The sequence below is a fragment of the Schistosoma mansoni genome, chromosome 4 (assembly GCF_000237925.1).
Source record: "Schistosoma mansoni strain Puerto Rico chromosome 4, complete genome".
NCBI lineage: Eukaryota > Metazoa > Platyhelminthes > Trematoda > Strigeidida > Schistosomatidae > Schistosoma > Schistosoma mansoni.
The window spans coordinates 22,836,127-22,855,341 of record NC_031498.1 but is presented as its reverse complement, the minus strand read 5'-3'; the positions used below and the strand labels follow the sequence as shown (position 1 = coordinate 22,855,341).

At 36.6% G+C, this 19,215-nt stretch overlaps 1 protein-coding gene across 1 annotated transcript; it reads left to right on the top strand.

The window, feature by feature from the left end:
- Positions 1-10,026: 10,026 nt before the first annotated feature.
- Smp_042210 (putative origin recognition complex subunit) lies at positions 10,027-15,539 on the top strand (the record flags this gene model as incomplete). Its single annotated transcript, XM_018797238.1, has 7 exons — positions 10,027-10,197; positions 10,234-10,309; positions 10,355-10,683; positions 11,831-12,214; positions 13,021-13,129; positions 13,915-14,010; positions 15,238-15,539. The coding sequence occupies 7 exons, from the start codon at positions 10,027-10,029 to the stop codon at positions 15,537-15,539; spliced, it is 1,467 nt and encodes a 488-aa protein (XP_018652300.1).
- Between the last annotated feature and the right edge of the window lie 3,676 nt (positions 15,540-19,215).

Genomic DNA, 19,215 nt, shown 5'->3' with positions numbered 1-19,215 from the left:
CCGCACACATCACCTATATATATACATATACATATATATATATATATCTTTCCGAGTTGTTTCATGCATTGATCCAATAAAGTTAATGGTCGTTATTCCATTAGGGGAACCTGGTTCCATATTAATCAAAGCTACACGAGGGTTATCTTCCAGGCCTTTGATCATTGATTATGTCTTAAGAGCCGTGGGATGAATCCGCATGTTTTATCTCTGCTCTGCTAACCAAAATATACGTTTGGTGGCCCTCATTACATTATGTTGACTTCCTTGTCCCAATCCTTCATGAAATTTATCCAGAACACAATCGACTATAGATAAAGGAACTACTATAAACTTGCAAATTATATGGTTCATAACAGAGGTATGATACTCTACACATCAGTATTAGGAATTCTTAAGTAAATCATAGAGAATTTTCCATCCGATTAACCCCTAGTATATCCCTTGAAGATAATCAGAAAATCGAATTTTTCAAAGCATTATACGCGGTTGACGCAATAAGTTCTGTTTCCTGAATGTGGACCAACTTAGCGTCTCTGAGGAGTTTTAGTGCTATTATATTTGAGTAAATCTGAAACAACGATTAGGGCAGAATAATGTACATTTATTTTATCTCGTGGTTCCTTATCAGTTGCTTGCAAACATTTTTACTTTAAATTCGAACACAAGATACAATAGCTTATGGGGTAGCAGGCAACGTTTTTTAATTATTACCGTTCCAAAAAACGAGAAGTTAGGTTATTTTCTTTGACAGTAGTTTTAAAATACCCGTTGTTAATTAAACGGGAACTGTTGTACTGTATTGGATTCCCATATTGGTAACACAATGGAAAGTTTTTATGAGGTTTGTCTGTCCTGCGTGGTACGATACCAGAGTTTTGATTTCAATAAACACGGATAAATCAATTCGAAGTCACAATCTCGTAACCAATAATACAATCAGAATCATTTCTGAAATTCTATAGCCACTTTAATGCTACATGATAATTTCAAATAACGAACTTGAATTCCGTGGTGATATTGGATAAAATGCACAATATGGACGACTTCTACAGTTTGTTTCTAAAGTTGCATGAGTATTTTCTGTTTATTGTAACATACGACTTACAAAAGTTACAGTACTTTTCTTCCGCTAAAAAACCTTGCGGTAGTGCATCACTAATATCCTGGACACTTGCATCTATGTCCAAAAAAACGTGTCTGATTTTGGTTATTCTCTCGATAAAACTGGGGGAACTTCAAGGCTGGTGAACGTTCATATAGCATCATGTACACAAATAAATGAGATTATTCAATCAATGAACCAGTAATAACCACTAAGTAGAATATTATCTCAAAAGTACTGCTACAAATAAGTGTAGTGGTTTGCGTCTAGCCATAGAGTACTATGTGTACCAGGAGAGGATGGAGAGTAGAGGGAGTGCTGAGAACTGGACAAGAGATCAAATGTTTAAAAATCAGTTGAAAACCCGGGAATGGAGCACAATGCAGTTATATTAGGTAGCAAAAGCAATAGACGATAATCAGTATTAGCAAAAGCCTCGGATTGAAGTAACCTCGAGATGTAAACTAGGAGAAAACAATATGCAAGAGAGATGTAATTTAATTGTGTGCCAGTTACGGTGCTGGTAATATTAACTTATTTGATGTATTTAAACGAAACATCAATTATTCCAACAGAAAAAAACTGGTGGGTTGTCAGTTCAAGTCACAATTATTTATCGTTAATCATGTATATAATTTTTAAGCAGATGATTTTGTCGTTTGTATTATGACACTCGCAGATTATCGTATAACTGAGACCCTGGAGATGAAAATGACAAAATATGTGGCTGATGTATGTAGTCTGTGCTTATTCAGGTATAAAAAATAAACAAATTTCTTCGTGTTGTATTTGTAGGGCCAGTGAAATGTCACTGAGCCCTAGACAAATAGACCTGCAGTTGGGTAACTTAACATTGAACAGTTCATTCACCCCCGTCAAGATCAAGGACAACCAACGCGCACCATTTGATCTGACGCCATGGAATGACCCGTGCGGTGATTGTCGCATTTTCGCTTGTACCTACTCTAACTAATATATTTATGTAATCGCGTCCTTGCTTTTGTACGGTCTTCAAAACATCAACAGTACGACAAAGGTGCATTCCAAGTTAGATACTGACTGTGAGGCGTGTTCGATGCTAGCTTTTGGTCACACCATTCCCGTCCAACTCGAGTAAGCTCCTAATCATTCCATATAGATATTCTACGTTGGTGACCTACAATTTTAACTTACATCAATAAACTTTTTCCTGATCTGATTTGATTATCAGCGGACTAATAGAGTGACAGGGATAAGTGTATCACGTAGTTGAGGATCGTTATCTATGATCTGTCTAGTGCTACAAGTCGTTTGAATAAATGAAGCTCTTCAACTGATATAATAAATATTTGGGCGGACAAGCCAATGAACAAATATCGCGCCTTTACTTTGGGGGATCCAAGTAGTCAATGACACGGCTTTTTTCGGAATGGGCCAGCAATATATGCAAAATTTGCCGAGTTTGCTAGTGTGCTCTGGACAAAGAAAGGAGCCTATTAAATATTGACTGTCTGTTATTATGTTTCTTTCTGTTCAGTGTTCCGAAGACGAACTAGTTAGACGGTAGTGATGTTTAGTAGGGAGGATATATATTTAAATATTTTTAGAGATAACGAAGCATGAGATTTCTAAATTGGCCATATTAATGAATAGATAACTTGCGTGATGCGGGAACAACAGGTATTGAGAATTCAAAGGCGATTGCACGGAGATTCAACTTTTTATCATCATTTGTGAACCATAGATGGCCACACTGATAATGGCTGTATTCAATCATTAGGTTGTTTAAAATTCAGTCAATCAGCGCTGATAGTAAACAACACGTCAATTGTCTTCCCTTTTTGATTTTGTTGCTTTCATTGACTGTACTTGTACATATTTGCTTCTGAATATAAACACTCTTCCAGAATTAGAAACACCCCTTGTAATAACTAAAGGATAGAATAACACTTATTTGTTACGCTTTGCATCCCTTAATTGGACCAACAGTTTAGTGAAAATAACCACTGAAATTTTAAGCAATCTGTTTCTACTTGTTGTCATCTTAGACTATAGTAATTAAAATTGTAGCTGGATAATCTTTATTGTAGCAGTAATTAGGAACTGTCCATATCAATTACTGGGGCGGATTTCAGTGCTGTTATTCGTCGGATTGTTCTAGTATGGTAGTTGTTGATAATTTGTCACGTCACAGTTTCTATACGATTTCGACATGAGTATTTTGGTGCATATAAGACTATAACGTCATTTGAGAGAGTAATTCGGCTCTTTGTCGACATAACTTTAGCTTGTTTTCTTTATCACAGAAGCAAGGCATTTGATCCAATAAAATTAAATAAGTTTAAATAATCATACTGCAATTTTTTAGTCGTGAATGATTAAAATTTTCCAGTCGTAAACATGGTCTGTTCTGCTTCTCATGCATTTACTTATCTATCTTTTTTTCAGCATGGTCGTGAAACTTTATCAGAAGCTAATGGAAAACACGACTTTCTCCTACACTGTAATCACTACTTTTCATATTTCTGAAAGATTTATGGTTATTTTTAGTAGAAACCTGTCGAATTTGTAGTCTGAGGAACAGTATCATGAAGTACAATGTAGTGAGATAGAGGTGACCTTCTTAACTTATCATATTACTTTTTGTTATGAAAATCTCTGAAATTTATCTACATCTATTACTGACCACGAGTTGTTCGTCGCAAAGATTTCATATGGTGCACCAACGTTCACATCGGATTTCCTAGTTTTGTCAACACTACTGACATTCGCACATGTACAACTTTATCAGCCTCTTTATACGACCACTATGTTTTCTGACATGTCAGTCAAACTGAGTTACCAATTACAGTAACTCCTATTGACTTCGTAATATTTTGATATCGCACGTGGACTGGCATGCATCTTGCAGCACATTATTGTTTGAGAATAAATTATCATTAGCGGTGAATTAGTAACGACTTTTTACAAGCGTCTTCGATTGGTAGCACCCAATAACCCTAACGAAGCTAGGATCGGCGCGGGTTATTTTGAACAAAAGTGTTTATTCAATGAGTCATTTACGAGCATAACTGCTTCATTTTCCTCTTCCATAGTTTTTAATTAAATATACTCTTTCCTAACTATTATAGCACTTTCGCTTGTCCGTCTGGGGAAGTAACAATTGGATTTGTATTATATCTGACAATGAAGGGTCTTGCAATTATCACCGACATAATATCGTACAATGTGGTCACTAACAAGAATGCTACCTGAGTAAGATTGATGAAATAGTTAGAAATCTAAAAAATATCCATGAACGCCTGAGGGCCAAGTAGTTTCTTAGGAAAGGACTGTAACTTCAGTGAGTTTTGTATTGAAGTGTCAAACGTGTGTGGTGCAATTGTGACCTCGTCAAACGTGGTTGTGGTCCGTTATATGAATAGGGAATGAACAGTACTTAGCCGCATATTGAGTGTTTATGGTGATGAAAAGTATCCATATCAATGTACTTACTAGAAATTTCTGAAATAATGCAACTTACAGCAAGAACTAGGTGAGCACAAATGAATGCATTGTATTCGGAATTCGGGATAAGATTGTCTTCCATCACAAAACAATCACTAGTCCGTACAAATACCACAGTGTTACACAATGACGAAGCTTTGTAATGGTATCGACTCTAACTACAAGAATCTGGAAGGTGAACACGAACTAACTGGGAAAATTTGCACTCAACACTTAACACGAAGAAAAAGTCAGTAATGGTGAACGCTGGAACAATCAATCAAAGTGGTCTGGCTCTTCCTTTTTGCACTGAATATTTTGCTCTCTTCTCAGCCTAAATATATCCTTCAGCAATGCTAGACGTCATGTTGCTGGTTGTAACAGTAGGACGAGACAGTAACCACCACTTAAAATCTCATAGATTAGGTAATCACATCACGACAAATCCACAGTTTGAGATCAGGCCTATCACTAAAGTAGCAAAGATAAATGTACTAATATCGAACTAAATCATAATTTCAAGGTTTCACTTCGCACTGTTCCATATAACCATAGTAGATTAATTATTTGATCTTTTCAGGAATGAAATGCCCAAAGCTGTTTTGGAAGCCATAATGTCTGGTTCTCTTGATCCCGGCACACCCTCGGCGATTTGAAACTATGAAACTATGAGACTCCTTCATGAAGCTAAATGCATAAAATCTTAAATAATTTAGAAGTATCTTATTCGATTCATGATGGACCTAACAACTTACAGTTCATAACACGGACTACACAGAAGAATCGGTACCACAAAAGCAGCGGATAATAATAATGAGAGGTGTTTAAAAATTGCGTTTACGCCAACTATCTCCCAGAAAGCACGGATAATCATTTAGTTTAGAATGTGTGAAGAGAAATCGGTGTTATATCAACAAAGATGGTGTTTATAGGTTTCCAATACAAATATTGGCTGAGGCTTTCAGAAACATAAATTATGCTTTTTCACGGAGATTCACTGTCATCAACTACAGATATTAATTTCCCGTGAGGTTGTAGGACCCTTTTCGAGTTACTGGGAGGAGGAATCGATCGATATAATTCTTTGTTTGTATGAAGACAACATAATATGAGCCCACAGTCGAAACATTCTGCGCATAGGTTTTTCGTTGAAAGATAAATCCACTGCTTGTGTATGTGATGAAAGCTGACCAGATATACTTGCAGCAGAGCGTTTTTACGACGAACAATCTGTACTGTCATTAGTCAAAAAATTATTCAATTACGCCACGTTTACTCATTTGGTATAAACGTGATACTTTGTAATATTTAAGACATACCGCATCCAAACACTTATATGTTCTAAGCGAAGGTGGATAGTGGCTAGCAATGGAATCCAGTCTTCGCCGGTCCTTTCAAAATATTTTTCTGTACCTACTACAATAGTACCTTGGAATTTTACTCAACATACATTCTCCTAAACACTGGTTAAAACACTTAAACATGATTATGTTCTTATATTTGTAGAGAAAGTGTATGTGGATAATACGTCACAGTTTAAAAGGATTGTCTTTCGTGACCCAATGTTATTTGCCAAGAAGCCGAAAACTGCTAATTAAGCTCGATAAAATTTATTGTTTGAAATAGGTCGAATGATGAATTTTTGATGGTTCACTAATCCGATCCCCAGATATTTGACTGATGATTCAAGCAAAGTAATGTATATGTCATGAATCTAATCCTTAAGTTTTACCACGTATACCATGCCCAGGGTTACCCCGGTTGTGCGACGGGGTTCATAAGGAGCTAAACGCTGTTCAAGTTTACTCAAACAGACATTAGAGTGAAAAACGAGAAGACGAAACAAAGCGGAGAAGGAAAGCCTGCCAACTCGCCTGAAGATACCACCAGTATTGTAGTTTGACAACTCTTTACCAGCAACAGCTTCTATAATCCAATCGCGCCCATCCAGTTAAAATTATAAGTCAGAACTGAGGAGGTTGCAGGATATATTTGATGAGTTATCAATATATCGAGAAGTGACTGACCTAATCTGGCTAATGATCGTAGGAGATGCTTCCCACGCCGTTCTGTAACGTGATCTGGTACGGATGCATGACCGAACATCTTCAGCTAAAAGAGTCCACTAAAACTAATGTGGTCAGCATCATATGTCGAACACTTACAAAGCTATTGATTTTGAGGAACTGTTTACAGCTACAGATCACCCCGCCCCCCTAGTGAAGTATGATGCACCTACGACGTAGCCAGCCAGTAGTTTAAACCCAGCGATTTTGTCGTTGGTAAACATTCTTCTGATAGCTTGCTATGTTTAGCAGCGTCTGGTCGTCTTTCCTTACTATAACGGGCTATGAAATACAGCATAGTAATCGTGAAATAAAGTACAATCGAGATCTCGATTCTTTGTAGACTCCATCGTTTTTCTTGCAGCCGTCCTGGAAAAGAAATATATAGAACTTGTGAGTACATGTCGAAATACATTCGTACTTGCGTAAAGACACAAGGTGGGCTGAAGAAAAAGGTATATAAACTAATACGCTTGCGACAGCGTAAAAGCGATTGAAAAAGTTGGCTGTCTTAAGTTTATTTTCAGACGCTGATGGAGTATCAACGTGCGTGTCGGCTGTCGAATGGGGTACTACAAGTGTAGGGGCCGTGTCGTTCGATTGTACCGAAGAAAAATCGACATAGATAGGATTTCTTTCTAAGTAAGCTGTTTTGAGGCGTGAATGCACTGAAAGTCAAAAAGCCCTACGAGAAGAATAGAGTTATTATGATGGTAAAACATGACTCTATAGTTATGGGGTAAAAGTACCAGATGCTACAATCCTAATCAAACGACAGAAAAGTGTCTTCTTCCGAACAGAAAATCTGAAAAGACATTTAACCTGATGTTTCAAGTGATAACTACGTCTGTTATTCATACCTTTGAGAAATATAGATGACGTTTGAATACCTCAATGACTCTCAAGAAGAGGATAAGCGCGTGTTACAAAGTAGTGAGATACGATGCCTCCATCAGTGGACGATAGTACTGAAGCGTTGCCTTATCTGTGTTCTTCGGCTCTTGGTGACTCTCTTTTGTGATTTTACAATAAACACTGAGTATCTGTCTATAAACTGCTAGTTTTATCGCTTACCAGAGTCATATAAACCATACGGTATGATAGATACTTAGTGAATAATTACATGGAAACATGGGGTCGTCTACATGCAAATTGTAACGTTTTACTATATTTCGTTTCATATTTATTATTGGTATTTCAACTTGCCAAAACTCCAATTTCCGGGAAAACGTTATATGTTTTGGGGAAGCTGCTATAGAAAACTTTGGAGGGATGGCACAAAAACCCCAAAACTGTGAGGATTTCTTCATAATAACAAGTATTTGTAATCAATACCGTATTTAGGTCGATTCTTGTGTGAGCTGTTCCATTTAAACACAATCAAGGACACGTTTTAGGGCTTTTTATCAACTGTCTTACATTTGTCGTTTCAGGATAAATAGTACAGTAAAGTTTCACAGAACTGCCTATTTATGGATTTGTTGGGTTACCGTTAGCTAGTTTGTTTTTTGTTTCCTCGTGTTTAAGGCCACTGGTATGTAGTCCTCAAGCGTTTGATCTCTACTGGTTGGTGTTTGCTCTTGGCCAGGTGTTCAGTCAACATCGTGGTTTTTTTGTCCTATCTAAGGTTCCAATGAAATTCAGCCCTGTGTAGACTTACGGTGGACTTCTGGTTGAATTGTTGCCGGTCAGACGTGGTGTTGCTAAAGGAAATTCCCGCGTGCAATAGGAACTTACAACTATATTTCACATCATATCTTTGTTAAAGTCATCTCCAAAATCTTACTCATGAAATTTTTCTGTGCCTTGACCAATAATGACTAACTCAAGTGTAACGAAACAAAATTGTTTTCTACAATCAAATACAAACATTCTTTGTTCGTACAAGTTTTTTTTAGTTTCAATAATTATTTATTTAAACAAATATTGGTACAAAGAGGCACCAGATAAATATGCGCCACACAAATCTCATTTGGTTTGTGTGAGGGCTGTGATACTGCCCAGGTGCCCAGACTGAAGCAGGTAGTTTTCTTTGGGGGCCACACCCCGAAAGGTCTAGTCCACAAGACAGTGGGGCATCGTAAGGAGATGCAGTCCCATGGTAGCCGGTGACCAACAATTGGTTCATACGCCATTTGTTCCTTCAAGATCCTGGAGCCCATGTGCACCATTGGTTTGGAATCAGGGTTTTCCAACTCCCCTAGGTGGACTTTCCGTGCCCGCCGACCCGGTTAAAGCGCCGGGCATTCTCTTTTCGTCCTCTCAATTCAGTAAACAACACCTGTGGCACGAGAAGGCAGTGAATAGGACTTCCCTGTCAGAGGCTATATATTCGCGTGGCCATAAGAGAGTATTTCGAGAGGGAAAGCGGACTCTCCACTCTCGGCCGTACCAGGCTCTTTCGTCCTCGATCGCTTTATTAAAGAAGTATTAATATTTCTGAAAAGCTCTATCATTCTTGTGTAATGCTACACTGATGAGTTTCTGCAAATGTAGACAATAAAGCCGTGATATTAGTAAACTTAGGACTCAGCCATTGTATCAAATCTGTGTGACAATAATCTACATATGTTTTCCCTCTCCTTCCTGGTTGTGACTGCAGACAGGGTTTCAAAGGATTTGAGCACGAGCAGTTACTGTGTTTATACCGACCTTGTGTTGCTCTGATACTGTGACGACATCATGTGAAGGAAAAGTAGTAGGAAAATCAGATTTGATCATTTCTATTTTTAAATTATTGTTTGGGGATAGTTTTTTCAAGGTCTGATTAATACATTTCTCCATCCAGCAATTCTTTATTCGTGCACAAATAAATCAGTTGTATTCTTAACCGTAGTGATTATTTACCAGTAAAATTTAGGATTATATTGATTCGCTGAATTATTTTGTGGTATTTCGATGGGATATAGCTTTTAATGCATAAGTCCTGTCTGAACTGAAGAAATGATCTTTTGCTCATTGATTATCAGTAACGTTTAAGACTGCCAACTCCACAGAGTCTCTACTAACAGAACAGTAGTCATGATCATTCCTATAATGATCATGTAAAGTGTCAGCGGTCATCGAGAAGTAACTGTATCGATTATTCATCGTATATGGATATCCAGGTATCCACAGATAACCATTTTAATTAAGCAACTTACGAAAATGTTAGAATCAAAGCTTATTCTCCTATTACTGATCATATCAAATAACGCAGATCCTGGCAACTTCAAATTTAATTGACTCTCTATTGGTAATTTACCCATAGATTATTTTTAATTTCAATATTTACATTTTCAGAATCTTATATACACATCAACCAGTCTTGCACCTGCTTTATTTTTTCCTCATTAACGGAATACAGTGAAGACTATAGTTCGTAAAATTCGACCTAGCTGATTAATACAAATGGATCTGATTTGTGATGTGCTACGCATAAAATTAAGAGGAAATCAACATCGTCTTCTGTATTTTGATAAAGAGTTGAAATATTTACAGGACCTTATTTCATCCACAGTTTCAAAAGGTGAAAGTAGCTCCATATTAATAATTGGTAGAAGAGGTGTTGGTAAACATCATGTAATTTTATGTAGTATGTATATTTTATGGCTTTAGCTAATCAAAGAAGCAATAAAAAAAGCAAAAGAAGACCCAAATATTGGCTCCGGAATTTCTGAAGTTTACTTAAACGGTTAGTATTATTTATGATTATGACCAGTGATTTCTCTTAACATAGGTTTAGTTCACACAGACGACCGTTCTGCTATGAAATCACTAGCTAAACAACTACATAATGAATCTCTATTAAGTAATCTAGTCCAACCAGATCGTAATTCAACTTCTGATTTTCACAACAGTATGATAAATTTGCCTTTTTCTCAACAGCTCAATTCATTTTTAAATGAGGTCCGTCAAAATCATGGAACTCGAAAAGCTATTCTAATTGTCCTGAGTGAATTTGATCTTTTTGCTTTACATCATAATCAGTTGTTGTTATACAATTTATTCGATTGTTGTCAATCTCCTGAATCTCGTATTTGTATCATTGGACTAACGTGCCGTTTAGTAAGTTTTTAATACTTTTCTAAAGTTTCTAACATTAAAAATAATTTCTCAAAAAAGTATTTATAGTGAGATTCATCTTGAATGTGACACTTTCTTTTCAACACATACTGTAACAGGCTATCCATCACCTTCAGTTGGTTTTTGTGTGAATTCCCAAGCACATTTTCTTCATTGGAAAAATACGTTTAGTAAAATAAATTCACAAAAGTTGTTTTATATTTTCATATATTGTCCTTAACTATTACTAAAGGTTAAAGGTACATGACTTCCAATCACAACAGGTGTTACAGATTAAAAACCAACTCCACCTACTTGAGTTAGGGACCCATTGTTGGCTACTATCTCCCCAGCAACTAAATCGTGGCGCTTAAAGCCTTGTACATAAATCCTGTACGTAGTAAATAAATTGGATCGCAATATTTGGTGGTCGTGTATGATGTTCAAATTCATCGCGATGATATAGATAAGTCGGTGTCTTAAGCCAAAGATTCTCTATGTAGCTGTTAAGTCTCGTTATCCGACGTAGACACTCTTATCGCTTAGTATTCTTCGAACACTTTGCCCCACTCAACTAGTCCCCGAAATCAAAACGTGGTTTGAAAAGGTACGTAGTTATAGTCTAAATAAACCAAGTTGGATAGAAGTGAGTCACAGTAAGAAAAACGTCAATATATTTACAATTTTACACAGGAAAACTCTTTCAGTTACCCACTGGTTCTGATTGGCTAAGAATGAATCAATGAACGTGCTCCAACATAATCCTGCATATGTGTGCTTTAATCTCAATGTACATCCTGCTGACAAAACACTGGATGTCAATTCCTAATAGGGATTATTATTCAATCACCTTAATACTGATTCAAGTTATGCGTTCGAACCATTATCTATTTCGTTCTGAGTTTTATCTTCAAGTTCAATTCTGTCATTGTAATTAATAGTCTGTTTTCTGAACTCACTTATTGTTATTAAATATCCTCTTAAGCATTATAAACCTGTCCTTTTTCATATTTAGTTTTTTCGGTATATCCCTAATATATGTAGTCAACTTAGTCATATAACGATGTTGATTTCCAAGTGTTCTTTTGAATTAGTTTACTTCAGAATTCAATATTTACATCGCCTTTTTTCTTTTCTCCATATAACATAGGATATTATGGAATTATTAGAAAAACGAGTTAAATCAAGATTTTCACACCGTCAAATTTATCTTACATCACCTGGAGCACCAATTGAGAATACTGATTCTTATGCATCTAACAACAACGACAATCATGATAATTCACGATCTGAACCATTTAAACGATTTTGTGAAATCTGTAAACATTTATTAAGTGTTGATATTCATGATCTACTACCACAATTATCACCATTATTGTGTAAATTGAACTCTAAAGAGCATCGGGAATTAGAGTTGTCAATTAAATCATGGAATCATCATATTGAAAAATTAATGCTTGATGAAATTGTAATTGATTCGTTAAGACAAGCATGGTCTATTTCAGTGAGCATTAAACGTTTGATCAATTTGTTGGTACGTTTCGTTCATGTATTCAATAAATTCTTATTGTTGTTTTTAATGTTTAAAAGCTGTTTTTGAAATTAGCTTTTCCAAAGTAGTAAGTTACTGACTATATAGTATCTAGAGATGTAAGCAACAAGAAACCTTACTTGACCAAAGTTTCTTGCTATTTGACAGTACTCGTCAGCAAAGCATATCTACGATTTTGCAGGAACTAACACCCCGCTCTGTGGAATCCCAATTTGCATCACCCAACTTCGTAGTACGAAATGTTACCACTAAGCTGTCTGAACGATCATTGACGTGTGGGACAGATATTTTTAATTGATTGATTGCTGAGTGCTGAAAAATCAATTGTCATCAGTACTATACTATCCAGTTTATAAAATCAAGTAAATTAAAATTCTTTTTTAGTCCTCAACTTACCTTCTTGATGCTTGACCACCAAAATTAATAAGTGTGTATTTTATCAAGTTGTTTACTGATGCCGAATTGATAGATATACGATTTTTTAAAAGATTATTGAGCATTTAGTTTGATGTTTGTTATTTTGCCTAATAATTTGTATCAGTTGAACAGTTTTTTGTCAATATTATTGTCTCAACTGATCCGATGTATGTTGATTAATATAACCAAATTCATGATTGACTGGTTAACAACAGTGTTTTAAATGAATGTTTGAAACGTATTAAGCTACTAAGTAACACACATGTAGCGAAAAATGTCTGGTTGTCATGCGCAAACGCACCTATTTTTCAGTTGTGTAATAAGTCGTACTGTTCCTTTCAAATCAATACTTTTCATGTTCATTTGAACAGATTCCAATAGTTGCTTCGCTTGGACCTGAACACGATCGTATTGAACCAGTGCAATTTATAGAGTCTTTATGTACATTACAACAAGATTCAAAGCTCACTGCACTGAAGGGTAAGTGTCCAAAACTTTTTGTTTATTTCTTTTGGAACAATTTATATCGTTGTCTAATATCAAAAGTAGCCTCGTTATCATTAGTATAACATTGCTACAGTCGAGTTTTCAGGGAATTTTTCCGCCTTATTTGTACAGTAGTTAAGATTACAAAAATACCAAATTGTCTGTAGTGGGGATGGGAATCCATGGGTGAATCACACTCTGTTTATTGGTTCGCCCGAACAATTGTATCACTGGTTTTTTTATTGATCAGCACAATAGTTATCGTGGTTCATTAAGTTATGTAAATTATTTGTTATGTAAACAGATACTTCATTGTACTTCCTACTCTGTCTATTGCTATTCAATTGCAGCGTGGAGTGGTTCAGTTACCTACCAAAAATAGGAAGGTAATACATTTGAATAATTTTACTTAGCTCTCAATTTTGGAGAATCACACTATCGTGACCCATGTTTGTATTTTATTGACTTAAATGTTTTGCTAAATCAAAAATTTAAGGTCAGTATCCATTCACTGTGAACTGCTTTTGTGCTGGTATGTTTCATTAATGAAGTATTATCCGTCAAGATACAATAAAGCTACCTTGATATCCGGGTTAATATTGGGGTGAATCTGTGATGGAATAATAGATTTCATATATTGGGGTAACTAAGGCGACGTGATTGAATGTAAATATCTACATGGTTGTTGAGCTGAATCATATTTTCTTGGAATCCAGATTTTATTACAAACCTCACATCTACATATAAACACGTTATTTCCTTTTATTCGTTTTCCATAGGTTGTTCCGTATTAGAGCTATTTTTAATTACTGCCATGGTCAAACTTCAAGATATGAATGTTGGAAAACCAGTTAACTTTGAGAGTTTGTATTCTGGTAAGTTAGTCTTTTACAAGTCGATACTTAGATATTGTGTTTTGGTATGATTCAGTAAAAAAAGTGTTAACGGTAGAAAATTGACAAAAGGGTTCTCTTAACTCATGCATATAAAAGCCCTCAAATGCCCTGGAATGATCGAGGTTCGAGAGAGTTCACACTTCCTCTTGGAATGCTCTCACATGGCCACACGTATACAACCACTACCAGGGAAGTCCTACTCATTGCCTTCTCACGGCTTGGGTGTTGTTTACGAAATTGACAGGATGGAAAGCGAATGTCCGGCGCTTTAACCGGGTTGGTGAATACGGAGAATCCACCGAGGGGAGTTGAAAAACCCTTATGGTGCACACTGGATCCAGTATCCTGAGGGGAAAATGGCATATGAACTTATTTTTAGTCACCGGCTACCATGGCACTGCATCTCCTGATGTTGCTCCACTGTTTTGTGCATTGGACCTTTAGGTCAAAAGCTAGGGCAATGGCTTTCTAAGAAAACTACCTGCTTCGGTTTGGGCTCCTGAACAGTATCCCATCCCTCACACAAATTGAATGAAGTGTGGCATATATATATATATATATGTATATATATATATATATATATGGTGCCTCCTTATACCAATATTTATGTATTTAAGCCAAGTAAAACCTTTTGATTTCGCACAATAAATTTAGTCTGAAACCGAGTACGTGAATTTATACTGGGTTACTTAGTTGTCTTTCTATCATTCTCTGACTCATCAATGCACCATTCTTTAAACACCTTGTTTTATTTTGAAGCTTCACAAATAAGGATTATAATAAGTGTTACTCGTAATACATAGAAATCCTATTCATTGTTGTACCAGTATTACCTGAAGCCTCATTCATTACTGCAAAGAGCGAAATGTCTTACAGCGTTTATAGCAAATGGACTGATTCACCCGACACTTTTTTAGAATCATATTAGTACTGTTAATCCCAATATGAGCGATTTATGAGAGCTTCTGGACTATTTGATGACCATTATGTATAATTCAGTAACCGACTAATCAGTTATAATCGAAATAACTGAATGACTACTTCAAACTACTACTACTATAATTTTACTGAGTCATACAAATTTATTTTGTGAAGCATAAACTTTCACATTTGGCGTAATCAAATTGTTTACGTTATTCTACGATTATTATTTTTATTCCCGGCTTTCTCTGTATTTCAGTTTTATTCTACTTTTTTTCCCCTTAGAATACTTAAAGTTTTGTCGTTCCAATTGTCCTGGCCATTTATACGATAAACCTGTTGTTATGAAAGCATTAGACAATCTGATTGACTTTGAATTGATTATATCTGGTAAAGCTGCAGTCACTGCATCCACTGGTCTATCGACCGCTGGATCCAACAATAAAGCAATTTGGAGTTCATCTGCTTTACCAAATTATCGTCCATTATTTTGTTATGTAGACAATGATACTCTCACCGCTTGTTTAGATACCTATCCAAATTGTCCAGTTGAATTGCGATATTGGATACATTCAAGGACGTTTTGATTAATTCCTGTTATTTTCCACGTCTTTTTTTCGAAAAAAAACTTTTCATTACATTAGAGTGTAATACTATGTGCAATTATACAAAATCCATTCAACAGTGTTTGTTTATTTCTATTCAATGGTAAATCTTCCGTCAATAAGACTGTCAAAAAGTTTTGATTATAAAAGCCAAAGTTAAATTCCAGGAACAACTGAAGCTGCACTTAGGCAATTTCGAAAACGAGGCTGACCCAGATGTTGCTTGGAAAGATATATGAACAGCTGCGACATCTTTTAGTGATTTGAACAAAAAGGTTACGAAAAGCCAGTGGATTTCTGCTACATTTATTGCACTGATAGACTCTCGTAAACTTATCCCCTCAGGCTCCAAACACGATAAACGGCGAAAATAAATCAGATCTAGGCTAACCAAAAGTCTACGAAACGATCGTGAGTGGTGGTGGGCGACGAAAGCAGCGGCTGTAGGCAACACTAGACAGCTTTCCAGATTAATAAAAGAAACCGGAATTAAGAAGTTAAGTGTGAGTGAGGCAATCACGAAGAACGACGGCACTCTTACATGCTCTCAGTCTAGACGTTTAAAACTATGGAAGGAACACTTTAAGGAGCAGTTCAGCTACTCTACAACTACCCACTATTTCCAAACAGCCTGAATGTAACATTAAAATAGGTCTTCCATCTCTAACTGAAGTTCAAAAAGCTATAGACAATCTGAAACGAGGAAGAGCAGCTGGTCTAGATGAATTAACTCCGAAGGTCTTTAAGGATGGTGGTCCACTTTTGGCGATTACGTTGGGTAATATTTTAGCTAAAATCTGGGAGTTGGACGTAATCCCATCCAACTGGTCACAATCACTGATTGCCCCAATATATAAGAAGCGGTCAAAATCATCCTGTAATAACCATAAAGGTATAGTTGAACTAATATAGCATCTAAAATACTTGCCTCAATAATTATCGGGCGCCTAACTAAGACTCGTGAACTGCAAACACGAGAAAATCAGGCCGGCTTCAGACCTGGTCGTGGCTCTATCGACCACATATTCACTATTCGTCAGGTTTCAAAACACAGAAATGCTTATCGGTGTCCGACAATAATAGTTTTTCTTGACTTGAAAGCAGCATGTGACTCTGTAGACCGAGAAGTTCTGTGGCAGTGTCTCATTGAAAGGTGTACCTCAGAAGTACATAAACCTTGTGAAGGCTCTTTGCTCGAACACTACCAGTCGAGTGAGAGCTTATGGCGAACTGTCATGTGATTTTACAACCTCAAGTGGTGTCCGGCAAGGCTGTCCACTATCTCCATTTTTGTTTAACTTCATCATTAACTTACTGCTGGGAATAACACTCGTCGACTGAATTTTCAGGAATTGATCTCTTTCCAGGAGGTCCACTTATTGGCTTGGAATACACAGATGACATAGTCCTGTTTGGTGAAGACGCTGATAAAATACAAAGTCTTTTGGTAGCACTGAGTAACAATACAAGGATGTTTTGGATGCGTTTCTTCCCCTCTAAATGTAAATCGTTACCCCAGGACTGGCCTGCGCCAACACTTGAACTAAGGATTGGGAGTGAAGTAGTCGAACGCGTCGACAGTTTCACTTATCTTGGAAGTCTGATCAACCCTAATGGGTTGGTGTCTGACAAAATCTCTGCACGGATTCAGAAAGCTCGTTTGGCTTTTGCCCAGTTACGTCACCTATGGTGAAGGCGAGATATCCGTCTATCCATTAAGAGACGAGTATACTGTGCAGCAGTTCGCTCTGTTCTACTTTACGGCTGTGAAACATGGCCATTAAGAGTAGAAGATACTCGTAAGTTAATAGTATTTGACCACAGATGTCTTAGAAATGTTGCATCTGCTGCGGTCACCGGATATGTAATAGTGAGGTTAGATGCAGGGTATTAGGGTGATGTGTGGGCGAGAATGACAATGATTGGTTGTCTTGATGAGTCAGACATTAGATAGGATGACAGGTGTTATGTGTTATATATATATATTCCCCTATCCTTATTATGTATTGACTGTTTCTTGTTGATGGACACTTATTGATTGACTGTTCCTTGTGTCGGATTTTGGTGTGAAATATATTGACATTATAGTCAGGCAAATCTCGTGTTCTTGATCTGAGTTCTGTTGAAGTCCTGTAGAATAGACACTGGGTGGGAATCTAGTGTAGATATTCGTCTAAGGCAAATTAACGTCCCACATACGTGTAAAAAGTAAAAGGACTGTTATAACAAGAAACCCCTCCAGTTATAACTAGTATCCTCTACGTTTATAACAATTGGCGACGGCATCTTTACGTTTATAACATAGGGAATGATGGTAAATCAGTTGATGAGGTCATGAATCTTCATTGACTGAGATGGTTGGGCCACGTGTTACGTATGCCTGAACACCGATTACCACGACGCGCAATGCTGACTAGTATTAGGGATAGCTGGAAGAGAGTTGGGGGCAGCCAAACCAAAACATAGCATTAGTGCTTGAAGTCACTAACCTCTAGTTTGATCAATGTTGGTAGATGCAGACTACTTGGTTGGGGTCCGCATGACTATCATAACCAATGGTTGGAGACTGTGTGACATGGCTCAGAATCGATCACAAAGGTGTAGGTGTATACTCTTTGTCTTCACCTAAACGTTAAGGTTAAAATTACTTTATACCTTTTTTTCTACGAACTAATTCTTTAACTCTGCAGTATGTCTTTATATGAAATCTTTTTTATTACCATTAAAGTAACTGCTTCAGTGAATTGGATGTTCATCCTGTTGTGCTAATGAGATACGGGAACTTAAACCGATGCATATATGTGCCTGGTCCTAGGTTTTTAGATAACTGGTTGAAATACTTAGTAAATGGCAGCAGATCTATATATCTATTATTAGCCGTGTGGAGCCATTTCGTCCAGCCAGTCAACTAATTGTTTACTTAAACAATCAAATTGTTTCGTGAAATAATTGAGTAGTTCACTGGTATTGTTTGAGTCGTGTACGAATCTTCAGATTGACAGTCATTTGCTGACATTTATTATGTGTCGGTAAATTTGACAACCACCTCTTACGCACCCATGAATCAGGCTATAAGCTAGTTGTTCAGATGTAAACTTTCAATTTCGAATTGACTGGTTGGAGTTCGAGCGTCTAGACTAATGGGAGGACTGCCATTTGTAAATGGGTATATGGATGTTGGTTCGATCACTCCAACTAAGTGATTTCGTAGTGTTAATTGTATTGGAAAAGTAAGCAAATGTCCGCTAGTCATATTATACGGTTTTTTAAAAATTTATATCGTTTGCCTATAATTATGGGGTCATACTCAAGTTATCGTTTCATTAAAAGATGAACAAACCAATTAGACAGTCTTCCCAACCCTGAAACAAGAATAGTGTTAGTACATCAATACAAGTGATAGTTTGATTGTTCAGAAGATTTGTCGTGACTAAAGATTGCTGGCTAAGATCCCAATCATGTGTATTATTCGGTAGTCATCAGTTGGTTTCGTGATAAAAAAAGAACTCTTTATCACTAACTATTCACATTTGGCTAGTCAGTGTTGTAACAAATAACGTAAAAGGGAATGTGACAAGTAAGACTGTTATATCCTAGTGAAAGAAGTACGTACGGATAACTTCCGAGACCTATTAATGGACTATTATTCTATATATAT